Genomic DNA, 24,017 nt, shown 5'->3' on the forward strand with positions numbered 1-24,017 from the left:
TTTAGGCTTTGCAGTATTGGAGGTTAAGAAGGAATAGGAAATCTTGGCTAAGAAGCCAGTTACCAAATGTATTAGAAGATGCCTCAAAATCTAAACAAAGATAAGAAAGAGAAAAACCACGCTAAACTCATTGCTGCAGAGTTAGTTTGGTTACAGCTTGACATAATTTCTGAGGCTTGCAACATTATCATGACTTCTCCACAGTTTTTTGTTCCTTCAGCTTGTGGCAACCTTAGATATGCTAACCACAATGAATGGTTTGTAAAAATTGATTATTATGCAGATTTTTAAAATACACTCAGTATTGGCTTAACTTTTGTTCTCACTGGAAAGCTTGCTAAGACAGCTTTTTGCAACTATTTGAGTTGGTCTAATAAAAGATATTGGATTTACCCAAAGAACCTTGTCTTCCCACTGAACTCACACTTATGTTGACTTCAAGAGAGAGAATTTAAAAATCCCACCTGCAGCACTATTTATAAGCTAAGTATCAACAGAAAGAAAACTTTAAATCTTTGATCCTGCTACCAAATTAACCACCCTAATTAACTGAATTGCTTTTGATTCTAATTCCTGATCTGGAATAACGCTTTTCTTGATATCAATCTCCGGTAAAAACAATTAATACCTCAAATAATTTTACTTGAGAAGGAGGGAAAAGAAAACTGGAGTGGATGAGCTCTTTCTAGTTGATGATCAAGATCTCATGAGGATGTACCTATATAAGAAATGCTGTCCGTTAAAATTTCCAAAATTACCTAACTTCTTGTAATTTCCTTGCTTCTGGTTGCTTGATACTGCAAACTGTTAATACTCTATTAACAGTTGTTGGGTTTAGAAAAGAAGAGGGTGTAGAATCACTGCTGGGAAGAAAAAAGTCCAGAGATGTTTAGCTTGCTCAGCTTATGAGCTCTATTAACAAACTTCCAAGGGACCTTTACATTTTGTTCTCAACAGTTGCTAATGTGTAGAGTTCATATCACAGATGCAACTTTTTTTTTGTGCAACTTAAAAGCCTTGCTGTCTCTTCCTTTTTTTTCCCCTGGGCTATCAACTAAGTGATTGTGCACATATGCACAACTTCTCTGTTAGAGATCTACATTGGGAATCACGCTTAATATTATAAGTTTTTCCTTATTAAATGGCTTCAAAAGTCCATCACGAAGGCGTTAATATTCGTTGATTTTTTTTTCTCTGCCTATTTTCAGGTTTAAAACATCGGTCATTTCTTTGCATAGCTTTGTTGGTATGGAAAATGCTTAGCAAACTTTAAATGGCAATTTTTACATTCAAGCTAAATATAAGTTACTGAGGGGGTTTGGCTTGGTTCAAAAACCAAGTCATGTTCAAGGTACAGAACATGTATAGGTAACTTACAGAAAATGTTGAGCTTTTAGAATGGGAATATCATTGTAAACACTTGCCACCTTAGCTCTAGTAGGCAATAGTAAGCACCTGTTATGATATTTGCATTTTTAATTCTTTCCATGCTGCATCAGTAGCTGTTTCTGTTTGGTATTGTAAGCAGTAACCACTGAAAAGGACTGTTATCTGTGAAGTGTGAAGGCTAGTTTATTTGGACAGATGCCGAAACCATTATGTTTGCTGCCATGGCTCACATAGTGTTCAGTAGGGCTGTGTGAGGCTTCCGTCCTTGATTCGATTCAGTGGAGGTTCAGCCTGATTCAGTGGCTGAATCTCCAAATCCAAATCGAATCAAAGGACCCTTTAATCTCTGCAAATCGATTCGGAACCCTCCGAATCGATTTGGAGAGTTTCGGACAGATTCGGCGATTCCAACGTAGATACAGCTTTAAATGTTTTTTTTACATATCTCTAGGTAGCAGGGGCTTTGAATGTTGTGGTGCTGGGGCAGATGCAGCATCCCACAGGGCTGCAAGGGGGCTCCCAAGCGTGCTGGGCAACAGACCTGGAAGTGGACCAGAAGCACTTCTGGTCCGCTTCCTGGTCCACAAGGGAGTGCACAGGGGGGCCCCTCTATGCCCCCTTGGCTCCGCGACTGGTGCCTCCTGGGTCTGAGGGGGGGGACACCTGGGATTACCCTGTAGCCGATCACTTAGCTGGGAAAACACAAAGGCTGTGTGGGGTGGGTGCAGCATGGTCCCCAGCATACCCGGTAGTGGACCAGAAGTACTTTCCGTCCACTTCCAGGTTTGCTGCCAAGCACGCTGGAGAGCCCCCTTGCAGTCCTGTGGGATGCTCCATGTGCCCGAGTACTGCAGTGATCATGAACAGTGCTGCTACCTCAAGGTATGTAGAAAAAACTTTAAAGCTGTGCCTGTGTCCAAATTGCTGATTCACCATGTCAGTGTTCAATCATCAGATTCGGATTCAGCTGAATTGAATCAGGGACAGTGATCTAAATCAACAGATCGAATCACTGTCCCTGATTCTATCTGAATCCGAATTGAACAGGGCCCATTTCGCACAGCCCTAGTGTTCAGTAGTGACAGATTTTACATTTTAAATGCAAGGGTTTTTTTGTAGGTTTCCACACACTAAAAATACCTTTTCATTAAAATATACTGGGTGCGTCCACACAAGATGTTTATTGTGGAGTTGCCTAATTAGCTTCGTGGTAAAACTTTACTGTCTACACATGTGGTGCTATTAAAACAGAGTAAACTATTTTACTCTGACATAGGATAGTACTTCCGGACATGCGTACTATCTTATGGCAGAGTTATTTACTCTGCCGCAATTCACGTGTAGATGCTGACAAAGCTGGCTGGGACACACAGGTGCTCCAGTGTAGGGGCTGCCTGCTGCCTCACCCTGTACTGGAGCACCTTTGTGACCCAGCCAGCCCCTCTGCAGCACATTGAGTCAGGTCGGAGCAGCCCGAGGCTGGCAGGGTGACCCCCAGGGCCCCTGCCAGCTGGGGCTGCACTGCCCTGGCTCCACATGTTGCTGTCCCAGTTGTATGTGCAAACAGCATGCCTGGGAGCAATGAACCCTGGCATGCTAATTGTACATATAAATATGCCCACTGTGTATTTAATGTTAAGTGGTAATGACTGCAAAGTTGCTTGAAACCCAGTTTGAGTAGTTTTTACTGTTCTTATACTTATTTTTTTTTTTCGACATTAGGGAAACATATGGTTCCCCATCTTATCACAGTTCTAGCCAGCTGGAGGCCAAGCATTTGCAATCTAGCTTGGAAGGTAGTGAAGCAGAGGGAAAGATTGAAGGAACAAACCATGTGATGTATAACAGAGATGAACGGGACCCACACAGCAGGGATTTTGAAAGCCCACATTCTTCTGCTGCAGATGAGACAGTTGTCAGGTATTTGAATGACCGTCCAGCAATTGATGCCTTGCAAAGCAATGAGATTCTTTTTAAAGCTGTAACACCTACAAGATCAGAGGAGGAAAATAATGGATCCAGAGGAGATGAGAGCGGCACTAAAACTCTGAGTACCACAGCCCAGGATCCTGAACTGAAAGGGGTACGGCTGTCAGAATCTTCCCCTTCCTCCACTAGTACTTCCAGTGCCCACAGGCTAGAAATCTTAAAGCGGAGACAGCATGATAATAAATTGGAGAAGTTGAAGGAGCGGATTAGAAAGCAGTGGGAGCATTCTGAAGAATTAAGCAGCAGAGGACAGCTTCAGGGCTATGCTGAGCAACCAGTGGTAGTAACAAACGTGGAGAGTGCAGTGACTCCAAAAGTCAGAAAAGTAGCAGTTGCACCTCCTGCTCCAGCATACAAAGGTATGTCAACCTTCAATCTTGCTTTGATTTATATGCAGAGAGAGAAAAGAGTTTGCTTTGTAGAGCAGCATGACTCATGATGTTCACTTATTTGGGAACTGCAGAAGTAGACAGGAATATTTTAAATATGATTACAAACCAAGAATTGCCATCTAATAGTAAAATCCTACAGAAAATCTACTGTATTTACCTGAACTCAAGACAACTTTCAATTTAAGATAACTCTTAGATAAGATTCTCTAATTTTTCTATAATGTTAAAAGTTTCCATGTGTAGAATGTAATTAGCGGAAGGTTGTTTTAAATTCTTCCACCCCACTGCTGTGGCAGAGAAAGCAGCAGCAGAGGGTGAGAGGCCAGACCATGCCCCTTGCTTCCATGCCCCTTGCTCCAATGCACTCCATCTCTCCTGCACCCTCCCTCCTTCCCCTCCCTGTCCTCCGCTCAGTGTTCACCCTCTGTCCCCTTACCTTTTACTGCAGCTCTGCTCTGGCTCTGGGGCAGTCAGCAGCAGCAGTGGCCCAGCCTGGCCTCAGCCCACCAGGTCAGGGAGAGGCAGCAGCATCTCCTGACCAGGCTGGATGGCAGCTGGAGAGACTGGAGCCTGAGCAGAAGATAAGGGAGGGGGAGAGTACAGGTAGAGGGGAGCAAGGGGTGGGGGAGGCAGGGGATGGACAAAGGCATGGAGGGCAAGGATAGTGGGGATGGCTGCAGGTCCCCTCCTGTCTTTCCTGTGTCCACATGGTCCCTTCCCTGCCAAATAAGCCATTCTGGCCTGGGGCAGATGTAATTTCAGCTCTGGCTTCAGCCTTAAGCCCTGGTGCAACACCTGAGTTGAGCTACCATTTGCCTCAAGCCAGTACTCAAATCCAAGATGAAGCCCCTTCCATGCTGATCGGGGGGGACCCATCTTGGATTTGAATAAATAATAGTACATTCTTTTGCAATTCCTCCTGTCCCTTCTAGATTACCAAAGAATAAATAAATATATTAGAAAACACTCCAGAGTAGACATCCTTCAAATCACATTTTTGGCATGTAATGTAGCTCTTTTTTGAAACATTCATGTCTTCATACACTTTTTTTGAAGTCTTAAAATTATTACTACTATTTACTGTGAATTTGAAGTGTGAGATAGCAATGATTTTCCCATAAAAAAGAGGCGGGGAAAATTCTCTTATCTGCACTGTTTATAATATTCCCCTCTATATAGTGCAGTGGTTCTCAATGTTTTTAGACTCAAGGTACCCCTCAGAAAATGCCAGCTCTTAACTTTCAATTGTTTTTTGACTACAGGAAAAAATAGAGCAGTTTTGTTGCAGAGAACTCAGAAAGACCATAGTACGTCAGAATGTTTTTGACCCTCTGGATTCCTTTTTGAAATCTCTTGTTTTTTCTTGGGACTTGGGTGTAGGTGTTTGCACACCCAACAGTTTTAATATTGCATGGCAGCCCTAAAAGGATCTCATAGCACCTGGGCTGAGAAGCACTAGATTAGTGAGTGGGAGTTGTTGGCAGTATATTATTTTTCCTAATATAATTTACCTTTAATTACATTACAGATGTAATGGAGATCTTTGTCCATAGGGGTTTATGGAAGCTATTTTTTAAAGTTTTTGAAGAATTCTGTGAAACCTAGACAATTTTTTTTTGTTCTTTATACTTTAGGTTTTAATCCTGCCGAGACAAAGATTCGTACTCCTGGTGGAAAGGTCTGGCATGAAGATGAATTTCACAGTATTAGCAGGGAATTATATCGAGATATAGCACTACAGTTAACTGGTAAGAAGCAGTCCTAGTTTTATTAATCCACATTGATTATGTTGTGAAGCAATTCAGGTGGCTATGTACAGCTTATTTGACACAAATCCATAAAGCTATGAAAAGTTAACTATATAATGGTACATATCTTGTACTTCTACCGGTAGTAGAACTGACTGAATTTAAAAAATTCTCCCACCTTTTTTTTTGATAGAGCAGAAAACTTTGAAACTATGTGTATGATTATTTCACTTAGAAGCTTCCCATTAAAGATATCACTAACACTTTTCTGTGAAAAATCATTTTATGGGTTCCTGTTTGTGGTTGAAAATCTTCATTTGGCTCTAAATATCTTACCAGTACCAAAGCAATCAGATACTACAGACCACGTATCCTTAACTCTGCTCTTTTTCACATATCTCTTTACCAGACTACTTTCTCACCAGATTAGTTGTGAACGTGCTTTGTACAGTATTGTGATGCACTGAGAGGGCGTAGTTAAATAGAGGAGCGGTGAAAAGCTGGCAATCCTAAGATGTTTTTTACTTTAGGTGTGGAATGTGGTCTGTCATGTATGGTAGCTGTGGTTATGCCTGTGGGAGGAGAAGATAGAGGCTGTAAACTGTTAAGCGACTTATTTTCTTCCAAACTGTTGATGTTTTATGGTCATGTCATATGCTAATTGGAAGATCACTGGATAGTAGAGTTTCCTCATGGTCAATAAAGAGACTTTTCTGTCTTGAAATCTCTCACAGAATTATAGAAAATTAGGGTTGGAAGGGACCTCAGGAGGTCACCTAGTCCAATCCCCTGCTCAAAGCAGGACCATCCCCAACTAGATCATTCCAGCCAGACCTTAAAAACCTCTGAGGATGGAGATTCCACCACCTCTCTGTTCCGGTGCTTTACCACCCACCTAGTGAGAGAGGTTTTTTTCCTAATATCCAACCTAAGCCTCCCTTGCTGCAACTTGAGACCATTGCTCCTTATTCTGTCATTTGCCACCACTGAGTGCAGTCTAGTTCCATCCTCTTTGGACCCACCCTTCAGGTAGTTGAAGGCTGCTATCAAATCCCCTCTGTCTTCTCTTCTCCAAACTAAATGAGCTCAGTTCCCTCAGCCTCTCCTCATAAGTCGTGTGCCCCAGCCCCCGAGCCATTTTCATTGCTCTCCTCTTTAGTCTCTCCAACTTGTCCACATTCTTTATATAGTGGGGGGGCCTAAAACTGCACACAGTACTTCAGCTGTGGCCTCACTAGTGCAGAGTACAGCAGTATAATTACTTCCCTCGATCTACCGGCAACACTCCTACTAATACAGCCCAGTATGCTGTTGGCCTTGTTAGCAACAAGGGCACGCTGTTGGCTCATATTCAGCGTATTGTCCACTGTAACCTCCAGGTCCTTTTCTGCAGAGCTGCTGCTTAGCCAGTGACCCCCCAGCCTGTACTGGTATATGGGAATGTTCCGTCCTAAGTGCAAGACTTTGCGCTTGTCCTTGGACATATGCTTATGGCATTCTGATAATTTAAAGATGGCTGTAAACCTGGGATATCCAGCCCTGCTGCTGATTTTATTCTAAAAAAAAAAAAAAAAAAAAAAGAGAATCCCTAGGATGGACTTAGAATCCTACCTTCTTAAGTACGTTGGTATAGGAAACATGACTTGGAAAAATAGGGGAGCATAGGATCATAGTTCTGTCTTTGATCCTTGACTAAATTACCCCTTGATATTGTAAGGAGTTAGGTTTAATTTAGGACATGCTTGATGTAGTAACTATTTCACCAGGGACTGGATCTGTTCTTGTCCAGCTCCATACTTAGGGAACCAAAAATTTGGCTTAAAGTTACTTTTGCTTCCTTAAAAGAAATACAATTTTTTTTTATAAAATAGTTTCATACAAATGAAATTTAAATGTGAAAATAGACATGTAGAGCATAGTCTCCCTCCCTCTCTCTTCTTCCCCCCCCCCTCCACCCCCCCCCCCCAGTCTTCTGTCAGTAAGAGAACTGAGCAGTAGGCAGGTTTGGCCATATGTCTCTCTTAATACCATGTGTAGGGCAGCTGTCTGCAATGTGTCTTTTGCAAAAGTTGAAAAAAATCATATCAAGTTGCTGATTCCAAGTAAGCAATCTATAGCAGCATACTGTAAATATATATTTAGGTTGTTACATTATCTGTCCATATGTTAATGTTTAATTTTCCTGCCATCTAGAAATACACAGCAAGGCTCCATGCACTATACAGTTAGCTGGACTGAAATGTTATTGCAAGGCTCTCTGGTACAAAATTTTCAGCTGAAAACTTCAGCTGCATCTTCAGAAACATTTTTTTTTAAATATTTTTTTCTATAATTATAGAAATGAATACAAATCATGCATAATTTAATATTTTTACATTTTGTTTCTTTAATGTTTTGCTAGCTCTAGATTTTCAGCTCAATTTTCAGTATAGGCAGGCTTTATTTTGCCAGCTTACATATTATAAAACATCTGTTGGATGGGTGGGAGTGGAGTTGGGATTTTCTGTCATTAGGTAGGGGCTCTTCCTCCCCTTTGTTGTCAGGGGGAAACATCACTAGAAGAATATTTGTGGGGTATAGGAGAGAAAAAACTGAACCCTTAATACCTCATCCCAACAACCTTCAGAGCATCCCACTATTCTCACTCAAACGTTTTATTCAGTAGTGGTGAATAATCGTGTGAATGGTATGTTTTTTGTTAAAATGATTAGCTGTGAAATAATTAACAAATTTTTCATCTAAATACTTTTACTTAGAATTCAGAATCGCCTCATTGCGGTAAAAATGAAATTGTTCACACCTGCCTTAGAAGTAGTTTGCACACTCTTTGCAATAATCTCTGGAAGACTGACACTCATATTATAGTGACAGTGGCCAGACATGGCTTGTATATAAAAGGTGTATCTGCAAAACATGTTAATAAATGTTTGACTGTAGTGCTTTAAAACTCTAGGGTAACTAGGGCACATAGTGTATTCAAAATCAATATTCCATTGAGTTAGGGCCCAGTTCTTAGACTGCACCTCCACCAACTCTGAATCCTACTCTGTGGGATGTTGTGTCTGAATCTCATTCTAGCATTTACCTCAGTTAACTAAAAGTGTTAAGAATAACTTCCTTCATCTTCTCTAGAGTTTTAAAACAACGGTTTAACACTTTCAGCTAAAACATAGGTTAAGAATACCTTTTTTAGCCTAGTTAAGACAAGCTCATAGATAATATTGCATTAGTATGTTTGATTCTTTTTTTTTATTAAGCATATGAGCTAATTCTCAATTCTGTTGTAAATGATGACATACGCAGAATAATTCTCTAACAGCTGATGCAGGCTGTGGTAAATTCAGTAGTCATACACTTGCAGAAAAGAGAATGACCTGATATTCATTTTGTCACATTTTGGTTTAGAGCCAAGGAACAAATGTGCTATCGTGCACAATGTAAAGTAGGGGAATGATGTATTTCAGTAATGGAGGAGCTGATAGTTCAGACAAAGCATTACTATCAGCTTTATAAAATGTAATATTATTTAGTGAAATCCAAAAACAATGTTAGTTCACATATGCCAAATTATTAAAATCACTTTTAAAACCTGAAATGAGTTTCTGAAGATGGCTATAGTTTGCAGGGTATGCTTATGCCATTACCATTTTCCAGCATTTATATAAGCAATATTTGATTTGAAAATGTTCATTTGTAGAGTATTTTACTCAAAGCTTCAAAGATAATTTGGCTTAAACAGCACATCAACAGGGTCTAAGCTGTTGTCTTCAGAGTCCCAATAGAATACAAGTTAGCTGTTTTTGTATAAAGGAATTAGAACTGCCCGATGTGGACGTAATCAGTATTGGTATATGACATAGTGAGATCTTTGCCATCATCCTCTGGCATCCTCTTTATCATGGTAAATACTGAAGCAAGTTTGCTTCTGTGTTCTGCCTTTCCTATGAAGTGTTAGTTAACTCTTCATATGCTGCTTTTCAGAGGATTCAACAATGAAAGAGACGGCTACTGAAAAGGGTAAGGAGAAAAAAAGCACCAGGCCAATGCGCAAGGTCCAAAAACTGAGACGGTCATCAAGCCCAGATTCCAAATCAGGTAACTGATACTACATGTGACATAGGCTTCTTTCTCTAGATGTGTATGTGTTCATAGCCTTGTTCTGTCCAGAGATGGGATAAAGATGGAAGTGTCACTGTCAGCCTGAAATCTGGTCAGTTGCACAAAATGTCCTAAAAGCAGTTTTATATACTATATCTAGCCCCATATTGTCCTGCCGTTCACTTTTTCTGTTTACTTCATTAGGAAATTAATAATTAGTGTTGACCCACTATAACGACAGGTAAAAAAAATATACAGTCTGAATCTTGCTATTAATCCTTCATTATTGTATGTTTCTCTTCATAATATGTATTGATATGTGGTTAGTGAACTTTTTCCCTCCCTTTTAACTAGTCTTGGAGATACAGGTATAAATACATTATTCTAAGACACTTTGCAAATAAAGTTAATGTGGCATAATATAGCATTTGTGCACTCAATATGCTTTATTCAGGGAAGCTGGGTGTCAGTACTCTGTTATGATAGTGATTGCTAGTATTCGAAAATTTTGAAAGTATTTAATTTATAGTATCTTGAAATAGTTGCTAGGAAGCTAGTCTGTTCTGCTCTGCTGAATTCACGTGCAGGACTTGGGAAGGGGGTAAACTTGCTTACAGAGAAAGGATTATCAAAACTCCTTTAATGCATGCTTTGCATTTTGGATCCTTTAAAACTAGTTTCAAACTTCTCTTAGAAGAGTTTTAACAATGGAGCAGTGTGCCTTTGGGAAGGAAAATCATTAAGAATTTTCATTAAATATTTCTGTCATTATTAGGTCTAAAAGAAGGAATAGCAGAGGCAATTGCAATCAGTAATCTCACTGATGTATTATCCAGTTGTAGATATTTCTGTGCTGAACTACAGAATGCTCCTTATTCTTTAGCTGAAATTCTAGGCACCAGGGCTGGCTCAATGGCAAATCCGTAGTAATGTTCCCTTCCCCCTACGGTCAGTGCAGTAACAGATTGTTCAGCACAGCCAAATACTATAAATAACTGCAGCTCGTATTCTGCTTTGTTAGCTTCTTTTAGTTCAGACAGCTGACCTGAAATGGAAAGATAAACCCTTGCCCTGTCTTTCTGAAGGGGCATAGAAGTACTTGAGAGTGGCAAGTTGGGCAAGAGAACCTTCTTTGCTGTTGCATCTATTTTAAAACGTTGATAGGAACCTGTTTCAGGTTTAGGTGACAAGTCTATGAAGGACTGCTTTAGCTTACAGTTTAATTAAACTTCCTAATATTTTACTTCAGGTCAGCATCTAGAGTTTTCAGTCACATAAAGTAGCTAGGGTGCAATTTCTATTTATTTATCCAGTTAGCCTTTATATTCTGCTTATGCTGGTGCTCAACCTTTTTTCACAAACAGGCCGAATCTTACAGTAAAAAATGGGCCAACGGCCACATAGAAAAGTATTGCTGGACCTTCGAGTGCACAGTGACCTCTCTGAGCTCACCAGTTGTCAGCACGGGCTCTGCCTGGAGTCATTGCTTTTGTGCAGCTTCGGAGCCCAGGGGATGAATGCCATGGCTATGTATCCCCTCTGTTACCTTGGGCTGAATTCAGCAGGCTTCAGAGTTTCAGGAAAGTGATGACTTCAGCCAGTGTCTGTGCTGGCACGTTGGGGAGCTCAGAGCTTGTTGTGCCTGTGGAGCTCTAGCAGAAGCCATGCTGACATGCTGGTGAGCTCATGCCAGTGTTGGCCTGTTCACACAGGCTTTGTGGGTTGCAGTCATCCCATTGGCCATGGGTTCAACACCACTGCTGTGCTAAATGAGCATGTCTGGTTAGGAAATTCTGGCTAAAGTAGGGAGCCTGAAATTGACCTAATTTTAAATTTCCATTAGAATCTAAAGCGACAAAAAAAAACAAACCATCCAGTGTTGCAGTTCTTATTTTTTGTGTAGGTGGAAGCCATGTGATAAATGCATCATCTTGGCGGGATGGACAAAAGCTAGTAAAAAAGATACTGGGTCCAGCACCCAAACTAGAGCAACAGGACAGAAGAGCAACATCCAGTGACAGGACTGGAAGGGAAAGAGCTACTAAATCTTGTAAGTTGGGCCTTATTTAACACTAATTCGTCCTTTGCTTTTGATGCATTTACCAGCTTTGTGTGTTTGAGTTATGCATGTACTAAGCAGGTTTGTGCTGTATTATGGACATGCAGCTCAACCAGATTCTGTTATAAAACCTTATAGGAGTGCACCGATAAAGATTTTCTTGGCTGATGATTAACTAACCATGTTGGCCATTGCCGATCTGGTAATGGAGATCTAGTAAGAGGGCAAGGCATTTTCAAGTATTGACATAAATAAACCTTTCTTTTGTTTGTTTTGCATTTATAGCACATGCGCACTCCTGCCCCCCCTTCTTGTGCGGATAGCTGCACCGGGCGCATTTGGAGCCCCAAAGCACACCGCTGCCTCAGCGCCAATGGGCCCCACACAGCCAAGCTTCTGCAGTCACCAGGGGGAAGCCACTTTTGCAAGGGCGCCTGATGCCTGGCAGAGTGGAAGGTCCCTCACTCAGTGCCTTACCCTGCCCACACACAGCTCAACGTCTCCACAGCAGCCCTGGTGCTCAGGCCCCTGCTGTGCACACGGTGTTGCCATGGCAGTGGCAGCAGGAGCCAGTAATGGTCCTTTTGTTGTTGCGCATTGTGCCCTGTGCCCCCTTCCCCTCCTGCTGTTCACCCACACGTATAGTCTGTTGTGAGCTCAGGCCAGCAGTGGGATGTGGGGACTGTACTGCATTTGCTAGGGTGCTCTGTGTACATGGCTGTAATTATTGGGTACAATGACCAAAAAAAGCCAATAATGTCATTTCTCCTTTTATTGGTGCCGATCCAATAGCCAACTGATATGTCAGTGCCCCCCTAAAACCTTATTTTTATCCCCTATAACTTTTATTTTCTGAATTTGGCTTGAAAATTGCTCTTCTTAGATTGTGTTCTTGTGAGTCCCACTGACCATGTACATGAGGTTCATGTGGAGCAGGTCAACATTTGAACAGCAGTTTCTGTGAGGGTTGTACTTACATCTTTCATGTGTTCTTATCTCCTGCTCAAGAACCTGAGGGGCAATATGGCTACATCTGTTTCTCAATTCTGTTATCACCCAAAGTAGCAAGACTTTTGTTTAGCAGTGTTCTGTCTCCTTTAGCATTTTTCTCTTCTAACTCAGTTGGGCCTAAAATTGCCTCCTACCTTTTTTTTTCTGTTTTATTTTCCCCCATCTAGACTGTTTTTTAAAAAGGGGGGAAAAAGAAAAAAACTCCAACTTTAGTTTGCCCCTTTGTACTTTGCACCTCTGTTTGCACCAAAATGGGGGCATGTCTACTCGTGCATTTAAGCATGACTAAATTTAATGCACATTAAGCTATTTTTTTATTTTGTATTTATTTATTTTTTTTGAAAGGTGTCTACACATGCAGGGACTTGGCACTGAAGTTAGTGCCAAGTCCCTGCAGCTCTGCTGTGTGCCCCTAGTGGCTGGGCAGACCCGGCACTAAAGTTAATGTCGGGTTGCATCTACATATGTGTTAATGTGCTTTAACTAATTGCACCTAAATTTCATACCTGCACTAACAGGTATGAAATTTAGGTGTGATTAGCCTAATTTCGCCGTTTTTAATGCACATTAAGGGTGCCCGTGTGTAGACACGCACCCATAATGTTCATTAAATTAGGTTAATGCTCGTTAACGCGTCTCATGTAGATGTGCCCTTGGTGCCTTCAGGTTTCAAATCATGCCCAACTTGTAATAGTTTCCTTTCTTATTCAGGATGCCAGATAGGAGTTGAAAGCCTTCATTAAAGGGAAGGCCAGTTCTTAGCCAAAACATTACTATAAGCCTACACCATCTTCTTGAACATTATACAGGGCTTCATAGCTATGAGCCTGAAATATCCCTAACGAGTCGCAAAACAGTACTGAGGACTTTTCCTTGAGAGGACTAGAACAAGGATACCAATACCATGTTGCATTCCTTCAAAGTTGCTATGCTACTTTCCTTGGGCATCAAGCAGGAAATAGCAAGCCATTTTGGGTTTCAGGCAGAACATGACTGTATCTCCAAAATGCACCTTTGAATATCCATCTGGGAAGAATCCTAGACTGGTCAGAAGTCTGTCATCTTCCTGGACCCACACTTGTTTCCAGGCAGCAAGTTTTGACATGAGGATGAAGAGCCATACTTTGATTCAAGACAACTCTTACTTTGGGATGCTTTAGTGTCCCGTTCCGTGTGGCCTGGTCTGCCGTAACAGTGGAAGATGAATGTACATTGTTATTCATGGCTGTCCCATCCAATTTCATTTCTTGTAAACATCTTTCCTATTCTTCCTTTTATGACTTGCCTCACCATGGTTGACTATCTAGAAGTTATAGATATGTATAGAGTATAGAAAAAAACACTTCTATACATACTCCCTTGTTACTAAAAAAAAAAAAAAAAAAAAGAAGAAAAAGGAAAGGAAAGGGGAGCCGAACTTTGTCCTATCCTAGACCTGAGAAGACTGAACAAATGCTTACTTTGCTGTAGAATCAGGATGGTAATGTTTTTCTTTATCCATTCCTTTCAGGCTCAATATTGTTTAGTCATGGCTTTTAAGTTTAGAAGACAAATATACTTCCTTAATGTTATTTATGTGGCCCATAGAAAGCATCTGTAATTTGGAATTGGCCAAGTCACTGGCAGCACAATGACTATTCAGTTTATCCACTCCACTGAGCAGATGAACCACCCATATCTAGAAGGCTGGCAAGAGATTACCACAGCCTTATTCTGTGTCATTTTCTTATTCACGCTGGTCATTTTAGTGAGCTATGAGAAATAGTTTCATCTAATTACTGATGATTGAATTCATAGGATCCATAACTGCTGCTAAACTGATGAAGACCTATCTTCTCAAACAGATTCCTTTGGTTGATAGTTGCCAGTATCAAGTTTAATCCAGCAAGCACAATACAGAGCTGTGTCAGCCATCTAGGTCACAAGACAGTGTACATTTATAAGATGCTGCTTGCCAGACTTCGGTTGTGCCCATTACAAGTCTGGCTAATGTTTGTGTGGTGTTTCAAATAGCATTAAGTTAACATGAGAATTGTAACCCTATCACATCCTGTATGAGCACTGAATGGGTTGATATACCCCTTCGAACATTTGAAGAGGCTACCCTTCTCTACTTTTCTCTTGAAGTCACAAATGCATTTGAAATGCTAAATGCCCTTGAGAAATCTGCTCTCAGAAGGACTTGATTTTCTTCACATAAATGTCCTGATGTTATAAGTGATCACCTGCTTCCCAGTCTGTTTTTATGGAATTCCATGCTATAGGTTCTAACCAATAATATATTTACCATATAACATGTTTGCAATGTACTTTATATGCAGGCAAGGAGGCATCAGCCCTCTCTGGTTGAGCTATATTTTAATCCTCAACAAGTTTTTAGTTTTACCAGTGTAGAGCTGACAGACCTTTATGCAGATGTCTGTTCAGACCCTCTGACAGTCTGGATGTAGTCTGCTTCAGCACTTGGGACAGAAAGTGCTCCCTACAACTGGAAGGATTTCTGTTCTAAAAAAGGAATCTCTCTGTGAGGAAAGCTTACTCTTCTAAACAGAAAAGATTTTCAGTTTGGGCAGCTCATTGCAATATCAACTGGGCAAAGGCTTCTGTATCCAAGATCTTTGACTAGATCCTGCTTTTGAAACATTCCGGACTTTCATCCTGCACATTGCTGCAGTCTGTGGATATCACTTCTGCTCCAGTGATGTTCAGTTTTTTTCCTCTAAGAAAGCTGGATACTGCAGGCTACCTGGGTTACTGCATCTGTTACAGGATTCCCTCTTTGTTGGATTCTGTGTCAAAGAATCCCCTCCTCCCAGCCCCTTTTGGAATTTATTTTACAGCACCTCATTCATAACGCTTTCTTTGTATTCACTTTTATTCACTACTGCATTAGCCAAGAAGGTGACCAAACTGAAGCCTGTAATGGCTGATTCTTCTAACACAGCATTTTCACAGAGAGAAGGTAGTGTTGAGACCCTCCAGACATTTTTGTCAATTTTGTTTCAATTAAACTTAGTTCAGGGATTGGCATTTTAGCAAGGGCATACTAAATAAATGTAACTTGGTTTTACAGTAGGCTGCTGTTTGTGTCCTCACCCCCACCGTTTTATCTAGCCACCTTGCAACTTTGAGGGCCAGAAAAAAAAATTTTGGCAGAACAGATACAGCCTTCAGGCTGTAGGTTACTGACACCTGAACTAGTCTGTCAGTTCATCTGCTTCCTTTCCTAAACCATTCTGTTCTAGGAGAGAAGGAACTCCACACTTCTGGGTTTTTCAGGGGCTTTATTATACTGGAAGGGCAAACCTTTTCAGACTGTCCTCTGACTGTGTTATTAGGCTTTCCCGGTGCCTTGTAGGGCCAGACCACCTCTCAGAGACTATCAAGACGAATTATATAATGCATATCATTCTGCTATCATAACTAATGTATCTTTATTTGTAAATATTAAGACAAGTATCATTAGAGTATAGACTGCTTCCTGTGCATGTTTTAGAAACATCCCATGTGTGAAACTTAGAAGGTACCTTTGTGAAATAATCCCATTACTCTACTTATGCACTGTAGTCTTCATCTGACTGCCAGATCATGTACCAAGTGTGAGAGGACAACACAGTGATCACTGGGGAGAGCAGGGATGGGAGGAGGGGCTAGTAGAGCTGGGCAGGAGTTAATTAAATTGTTTTTTTTTCATGACAAATGCCATTTCATTGAAACCATTTGTTTTTGTTAAACTTCTATGAATAAAGGTGTCCAGAAAGGAATTTCTGGTCAAAACCAGAGAGAATAGGAAACAGATAGATATTTTGAAGCACTGTTCTTAGAGGTGGGAACTCTAGGTTCAAATATCTGATCTCTTTGATTTGGACTACAGACTTCGACCCTGGTCACCGTGTTGTATGAATGTACTCTGACTGCTAGACTCTTGACTATTCTCGAGTGGAATATATTTCTCTGCTTTTTCTTGAAGTTCATCTGCGTGCAGAAAGGGACAGGTTTTGAAATCTCAAAGTTTTTTGTGGGATAGAAACATTTTCTTTACAGCACATGTAGGTAGCGCACATCACTATTTCAACTCTAGATGAGGCACTGTTTAGCAATTATCTGTGATCTGCAGGTGCATACTCAGTTAATTAGACCTAAATATGTTTTTTTTTTTTCCTTCAACATGGTATCACCCATATGGATCCCATTCTTTCTATCTGAGATTCCAGATTGTTAAGAAAAGGTGGTGGCTGCCCTGCCCATTATTCCTGTCAGGGGATTGGCAAAAAGACATTTAGGTTGTAGTCTTATGCCCAATGTGCACTGATATTCAAAAGATTCAGCTATTACAAGCAGGAGGCAAATGGGATCTACATGGGTGACATTGTTCAGAAGTTCGCAGTTAAGGTAGATTATTGGGTATATTTGTTCTGAAGGCAATGAATGTTTCTGCAACTTTTGTAGAAAATATAATTACTTTTTTTTGAGTTACATGGAATTGGAAATAAAGGAGAGTTCTTGTTTAAGGAAGCTGATACAACTTTGTATGTACTGTTTACTGGAGAGAGAATTTTTTTTTCATTGTAAAACACTAGATATTTTAGCAATGAGAATTCTTTTCTATGAAGCAGAGAGATGGCGTGTCTACAGGTTTGATGGCTATAATCCAGTGCCTGATTGTTTCCAATTAGTAATACCTTAAGGGTTTTGGAAGTACTTGGTTCTTTCTGTTTGGTACCTGAAAATATTTGTAGATACTTCTCTGGTGGTTTGTACCTCCCAAACTTTAGCTTTACCTTTTAAAAAAAAGGTTCAATTTTTTTTTTACATAAAACAATGTTTAAATTATTTTAAAATGAAATCTCCTCTTCTCCAGTCAAAATTCTTAAATGCAGTACCTCTGATCCCTCTGTTCTTTAGCAGGTTGTATTGGAAGGACAAGCTCAGATCCCAGGCTGGATGTTACCAATAAAACCTATTCAAGAAGTTCGGAACGGTCAAGGAGTAAAGTACGGTCTGAGAATAACCTTAAGAAATTGGAAAATACTCTTCCAGAGAGTAAACAAGATGATCACAGCTCATTAAATAAGGATTTTCTACCTGTGGAGATACGTGGAATTCTTGATGACCTGCAGTTGGAGTCCATGACTCAGAGTACAAAGCAGGAGAAAGATGGTGAAAAGCAGAGCCAGAAATTTGTTTTGCTTACTCAAGGTGCCAGGAGCCACAGTCCAACCAAAAGAAAACCAGACAAGCTAGCTTCCTGTGAAGAGCCTCAAGTTATCTCCAAAAAGCGTCACTATGATACAGATGAGGTTCGCCAGTACATTATTAGACAGCAAGAAGAGAGGAAGAGAAGGCAGAATGAAGAGAAGAAGGCACAGAAGGAAGCAACAGAACAGAAGAACAAAAGACTTCAAGAGCTTTACAGGAAACAGAGGGAGGCTTTTGCTAAAGCAAAGAATATGCCACCTCCTGAACCTTCAGCAGCTAGGCGATTACAAGAAACCTATTCTAAACTGTTGCTGGAACAGACTCTGTTAGAGGAGCCTTCTAAGCTTGCTGCTGTTCAGGAAATGCAGGTATGGCAGTTTCACTGTCTCAGTGCTTTGAAATCAAACATAACAGAGGGTAGAATAGAGTGCTCTGACTTGTCCTTTTCAGCTTATTGTTAGAGGAAGAAATCAAATCTGTGAAAACAGTGGTGTATACTAAAAGCTGTACCCTTGGCTTGTTCATTAGCTGGATATGGTGGAGGTAGGTCCTACAACAACAGAACTTCCATGCAAGAGACTGCTGTCCAGCGCAGGAAGACCCACCATAAAGGTTAATGGAAAACAGGTGTCTCGGTTATAAACAGCAGCTGATGTGTTGCTTATAGATTGACTAGAGGAATGCATTTAACAGACCTCAGCATCTGAATGAAAGGCTTTGACTCCGACTTCTGTCAACTAAGGGCTTATCTGTGACCACTGAGAATATTTAATTCGTGGCAGTCAGAGACTGAGTATTAAAAATGGTTACAGAAGACAGAACATCAGTGTTAATTTGGTTTCTGTTTGGCTATGAACAAAGCTTATTTCTAGTTTGTCTTGTTGAGAGAAAAGCCTGAAAAATTCTTTTCTCTTTATGCATATTAGTAAAGAATTCCTTGCAGCATAATACTAAAGCAAGTCCCTTTAACCTTTAACTTAAGCTTCCAAGTTGCTTGAACACTAACAAATTTTAGCTTTTGGTGGTGTTTTCATTCTAGGCCAGGCCAGTATATCAGCCATCTGGGGAATCGGACAAAGAAAACAAAGCACAAGAACGTCCTCCTAGTGCATCTTCCAGTAGTGATATGTCCCTGTCAGAACCGTCGCAGCCTCTTGTTAGGTAAGTAGGTAGGGACACTTGGAAGAATACAGAAATAGTGTCTTTGACTTGTAGAAGTTCATTATGTTCTATAGAGGACCATTGCCTTTATAGTGGTTGTAAAATTGTTTTATGTAAGTAGGATTATTTAAAATGGAGAATTACCATTTTGTTTTGTGGTATTATAGAAGCTGATGCGCTAAAGGTTATGTAAATATTAGTTGCCAATCTGCCTCAAAATCACGTAATCTATAAATAGCATTTTGAAAGATAATTGACAGCTGCCATTGATATTCTGCATATGTTGGAGAGATGAAGTCCTTTTTTCTATCTAAGAACAAATAGTCATCTACACACATCTGCTGCTTAGTCATTCTCTTGTTTCCTTCTTACCTTTGTTTTGGGTTTAAACTTGTTTTTTTTGGAACTCCATACAATTCTGCTTCTTCTTACATTCCTGGTCTAGCTTTTTCTTACCTCTTGTCACACTTTTTTTCTACCTGCTTCCTACGAAATGCTCAGTTTATATCTTTCCAGCATTGTCTTCATATTTGGAATTCTCTCTCTTCCTGTTGTGTAACAAGCAGTCTTCTATTGCTTTTCAGATATTCTCCTTAAACATTGTTCTTCCCTGAAGCTGTTTTGATAATCTGCTAACATTTAAAAGCAGCAAAGAAAGACTGCAGTGTTTTAAACCTGGCCTTTGTCTGGTCATTTGCTCTATAGTATGTCTAGTTTAGATTGTGAGCTTATAGATTCATAGTTGGTAGGGTTGGAAGGGACCTGAGCAGATCATCAAGAGCAGCTCTTCTTTCCTGGATGCTTAAACTAATACATATCACTTTTAATAAATCAAACTTATAATAAGAATGTTCTAGATGCATAATTAAACATGCAAAAATGAGAAAATTATCACTAAGGCTGTTTAGCCCATCCTTAACTTTGTCCCCTTATTCACAGGAACTATAATTTGGTCTTTATTTCATATTATATTTCTTATGGAGCAGAAATTGGCAAGCTACAGGTTCTGGACTGGATCTGGCCTGTGAAGGCTTTGGATCCAGCTTACAGGGCTGGAGTTTTTATGACATTCAGAAGTGGGGGCCTCTACTTCTGCTACTCAGCAATGACCTGCCTAGGGTTCTGCAGAAGTGGGCTCTCCCTGCGTTGCATCTCAATCAGCTTCCTGGGGCTCTAGCAGTGGGGTAGCTCTGTCTTTGGCAGCATGGACTATGGAAGTGGGGGGCTTTTGAAGCACCAAACTGCAGCTGAGTGTCAGGGAGAAGCCCTGGCAGTAGCTGGGTCCTAATGTCTGACTCTCTCTGAAATGAACTGGGTCATTCCGATCACACAGTTCCCCCTCCCCTGCTCTCACCCTTGTCGGAAAACATTGCTGACCTGTGTTACATTGTATAACATGTAGGTTAGTATCTTGGTTTAACTTGGTCAGATTAAAACTCAGTTTCTCTAGGCAGGAAGAATTTTAGTTATAACGTTAGGAAGAATTTTAGTTATAACGTTAGGAAGATCAAGCGGTAATAGTTTGGATAGTATTCTAGTGTTGCTGCAAAGGACAGGATAAAATAACAATTCCTGTACTTGTACATTGGTCATACCAAAAGCAAAAATAAGCATGAATGCTAATAACAGGAGAGAAGGGTTATGATCAAACATTTAAAACTGAATTCTCCTTTAAAGGAGAAAAACACAGGAAAACATGTCTTTTGCCTTGCAGGCTGGTAGAGTTCCAGCCTGCAAGGGACCTCTTGGGGGCTCCCATGCACCTACCCCCTGTCCCACACACTGGAGGGCTGGGGGCGGGCAGTAGCAGGGCAGGAGTGAAAGATACTGGGTCAGAACTCGCCATCGATGTTTACAAATGGGTCCTAGTATAAAAAAAGGTTGAGAACCACTGCTATAGAGTATTCTCTGGGCATGGTAGAATTGATGACAGGACTTGCAAAGAAAGTATAAATGGTGTCTGAAAGGCTCTCTGAAGCCTTAGGGAAAAGCGTGTTTCTCTTACTAAGGTATGTTACTTGCTACAACACAATAGTATTTAGGAAAGCATCTTAATTTAATAAGTATGTAGTGTATATTTTATATAAATATAGTACTTCCTTATTTTGGTATGTTTAGCATTTATTTCCAAAAGACTAAACATTGTGTCTGGTGGGTTTTTTTAAAAATTGCCTGTTATAAAGACATATGTTCACATCAGCTGTTAGTAATTGTAAATTACAGATAGAAAAGTTGTCTTTTAATTTCAGAAATGATTTGATGGAACCTACTTGGATACAACCAGACAGATTGAGCCCACGAGTCCAGTTTTCGCAACCACAACCTTTTGCAGGCTCAAGTGGGGGTCTTTTCTCCCAGCTTTTGAGCTTGGAGCAGATGGGCCTTTTGCAAAAGGACTTTGACACAGCACCATCACCCAGGAGGAATCATAATGCTGCTATGGGATCTCTGACTCTGACATCTCAGCCTTACCTGAATTCATCTTCTGCACAGCAAGATCTCTTAGCAAAACCAGCCACTGGTCAATACAGGAGTAAATTGGAACGCATTGAAGCTCTGAAAGCTACGGCTGCTTCTCTCTCTAGTAGGATTGAAAGTGAAACCAAGAAGTTAGCTGGGGCTGGCATTAATTATGGCTCTGTCTGGAACACTGAGCACGAACTCCTTCACCAAGGGAATCTGGATGATGGGCGGTGGGCTAAAGTTGTGAGTCCTCCTGTGAGAGAGGATAATGAAGATGTTTTCTCAGCCAGAATTCAGAAAATGTTGGGTACCTGTGTGTCTCATACAAGTTTCGATGATAACCTTCCTGGAGTGGGCAACCTAAGTGAATTTAAAAAGCTTCCTGAAACTATCAGGCCTCATACAGCTGCAGTCAGCCTTGGAATGAGGTCCCCAGCCAGTCAAAGACCTGAAGGAATCCTAGGACATTTATCAAAGAGGTCAACTGACTCCCCTGGTTGTGAAAAACAGCCTTATGGTCAAAACAAAGTCATAATTCCTCGTGATTCTAGCATAGATTCAATCAGTGAAGGACCTCTTCTAAGTGAAGGGAGTCTCTCCGAGGAAGATGGAAGCCAGAGTAGACAATCTCCCTTGAAGACAGCTGAGGTGTTCAAAGAAAAGGAATTTTGTGTGCGGGAAAAAAATGCTTTTGAGCCCATAAAAGAATTTCAGAAGGAGGCTGAAAAGTACATGCCACTTTTTACACAGACAAGTAGCACTCAGAGTAAGGGACCATGGGAGGAACTAGCAAAAGGAAGTCCACATAGCGTCATCAACATCTTTGCAAAATCTTACCAGCTACATGGAAAAGGTAAGGGAAAAATGGAAAATAGTAATAATATAGGGAATCTTGAGTGCATAGTTGCAGTTTTCATGTTGATTCTTTCTTTTAGTTGTGTTCCCTAGCAAGGAATCAGTTTTCAAGCGTCTTAAACATTTAATATGAAGATGCAGCATTTCTATTTAAAACTTTCTCTGTAGTTCTTAAGTGATTGCTGTTTTTTAAATCCAAGAAGACATGTGATTTGTTGTTGTTTCTTAAAAAAATTAACTATTCAATGTAATGCCACCCTAATTTGGGCCATAAATAGTATTTTTCATTGTATGTACAATGAACTAAGACAGTTTTGCTCTCTTCAATGCATGGTAGTTTCCATTCTTAAACATACAAATCTAAAGGTAAGGTGTGCTCAGATACTTCATCACATCCAAAGATCTTTTGGACCTGACTAACTCAGGTTGGGTTTGTGAATCAGACTGAGGGCTCACTTCACTTCATGCAGTTCTGAATCATTTCTCTGTAGAAGTCTCCCCAACTTCTTGTTTGGCAAGCCACTTACCTTTCTCTCTTCCTCCCAATTGCTTTTACCTTCATGTTATAAACGTGCCTATTGGCTCAGAGCATTGTCATTTTAAAATTTACTTCAAATGCCACTGCATCTGCATTGCTAACCATTTTGTCAGCTTTTGGCTATTTTTTTGTCAATTTTAATTGATTTTTTTTTGTCAATTTTAATTTAATTCCATTTTTAAAATATATATTTTTGGCAATTTAAATGTACAAGAAGGGCCTTGTTGGTGAGGAAAAGGTAAGTACTGCCCCTTTTCTTTCTTTTCAGGTTTCTTTAATGTAGTGGGGCAAATGGAGCCACCAGGGAGAACTGAGCCAGTGGTTGGGAGTATGCATCCTCCTACCACAGCTCCATTCCAAATCTACCCTCCAGCCCCGCAGATGTGATTTCTTAAGTGAGTTTTTTTCTGACAAAAGGATCTAGCTTTGCACCAAAGTTCTAACAGCATATCATCCCATTCCCTTCCTGTTGCAGTTTAGCCAAAAAGATGGAATGCATACTATATGCACAATTTGCTTAATATAAAAAATGTTAGTGACTTTATATATGCCAGATTCTCTCTACTTCTGAAAATAGTGCTATATAGTCAGGGGCAGGTTACTTTGAGTGGGTAAATCTTTATTTGTAACCTCAATTATTCATATGCTTTATTCAGCAGTGGCTCTGGAAAATAATTTGGTAAGCAAGACAGTTAATAAACGAAAACCTCTGTGGCAATCTTTTGGTCTCCAGCAGATATGATTCTGGTACATCAATAAATATTGAACAGATTGTATATCTTGCTTAAGTGAGCAAATTAATTGGTCAACTTGACCTGTAAGTTTTAGACCTTTCTCATGCAAAACACTTCTTTCCATTTGCGTGCATAGCTATTCTTTCTTTTTACAAGTGAAATTACATCTGTTCTGTTGCACCCTCTTGCCCTCTGAGTCATTTGATGCTGACTGTTGTTCAGGAAGGTAGCCTACATTCTGTCCTCTTGATCTTTTTTTTCATTTTTCAAGTTGATGGCATTTGCTACATTTATTTTGAGAGAGAAATAGAATAGAGACGGCTCCATTCTCAAGCATCATGCTATCCAGAAAATGTTTTCTAAGTGGAATCAATATCAGTA

General features: G+C 40.3%; 1 protein-coding gene across 6 annotated transcripts in view; it reads left to right on the forward strand.

The window, feature by feature from the left end:
- The window catches only part of CEP350 (centrosomal protein 350), a 114,858-nt gene that overhangs the window by 22,620 nt on the left and 68,221 nt on the right, over positions 1 to 24,017 (forward strand). For 4 of the 6 annotated variants that reach the window (XM_014596018.3, XM_019500273.2, XM_059728367.1 and 1 more), the window contains 7 exons: positions 3,112 to 3,737; positions 5,405 to 5,518; positions 9,500 to 9,613; positions 11,520 to 11,666; positions 17,592 to 18,253; positions 18,925 to 19,046; positions 21,296 to 22,362. In XM_014596018.3, coding sequence (XP_014451504.2) covers positions 3,112 to 3,737; positions 5,405 to 5,518; positions 9,500 to 9,613; positions 11,520 to 11,666; positions 17,592 to 18,253; positions 18,925 to 19,046; positions 21,296 to 22,362 — 2,852 coding nt within the window. The remainder of the gene's footprint in view (positions 1 to 3,111; positions 3,738 to 5,404; positions 5,519 to 9,499; positions 9,614 to 11,519; positions 11,667 to 17,591; positions 18,254 to 18,924; positions 19,047 to 21,295; positions 22,363 to 24,017) is intronic. The other 2 variants (XM_014596019.3, XM_019500274.2) reach the window with 2 other exon arrangements.

This window comes from Alligator mississippiensis, chromosome 5 (assembly GCF_030867095.1).
Source record: "Alligator mississippiensis isolate rAllMis1 chromosome 5, rAllMis1, whole genome shotgun sequence".
Classification (NCBI taxonomy): domain Eukaryota; kingdom Metazoa; phylum Chordata; order Crocodylia; family Alligatoridae; genus Alligator; species Alligator mississippiensis.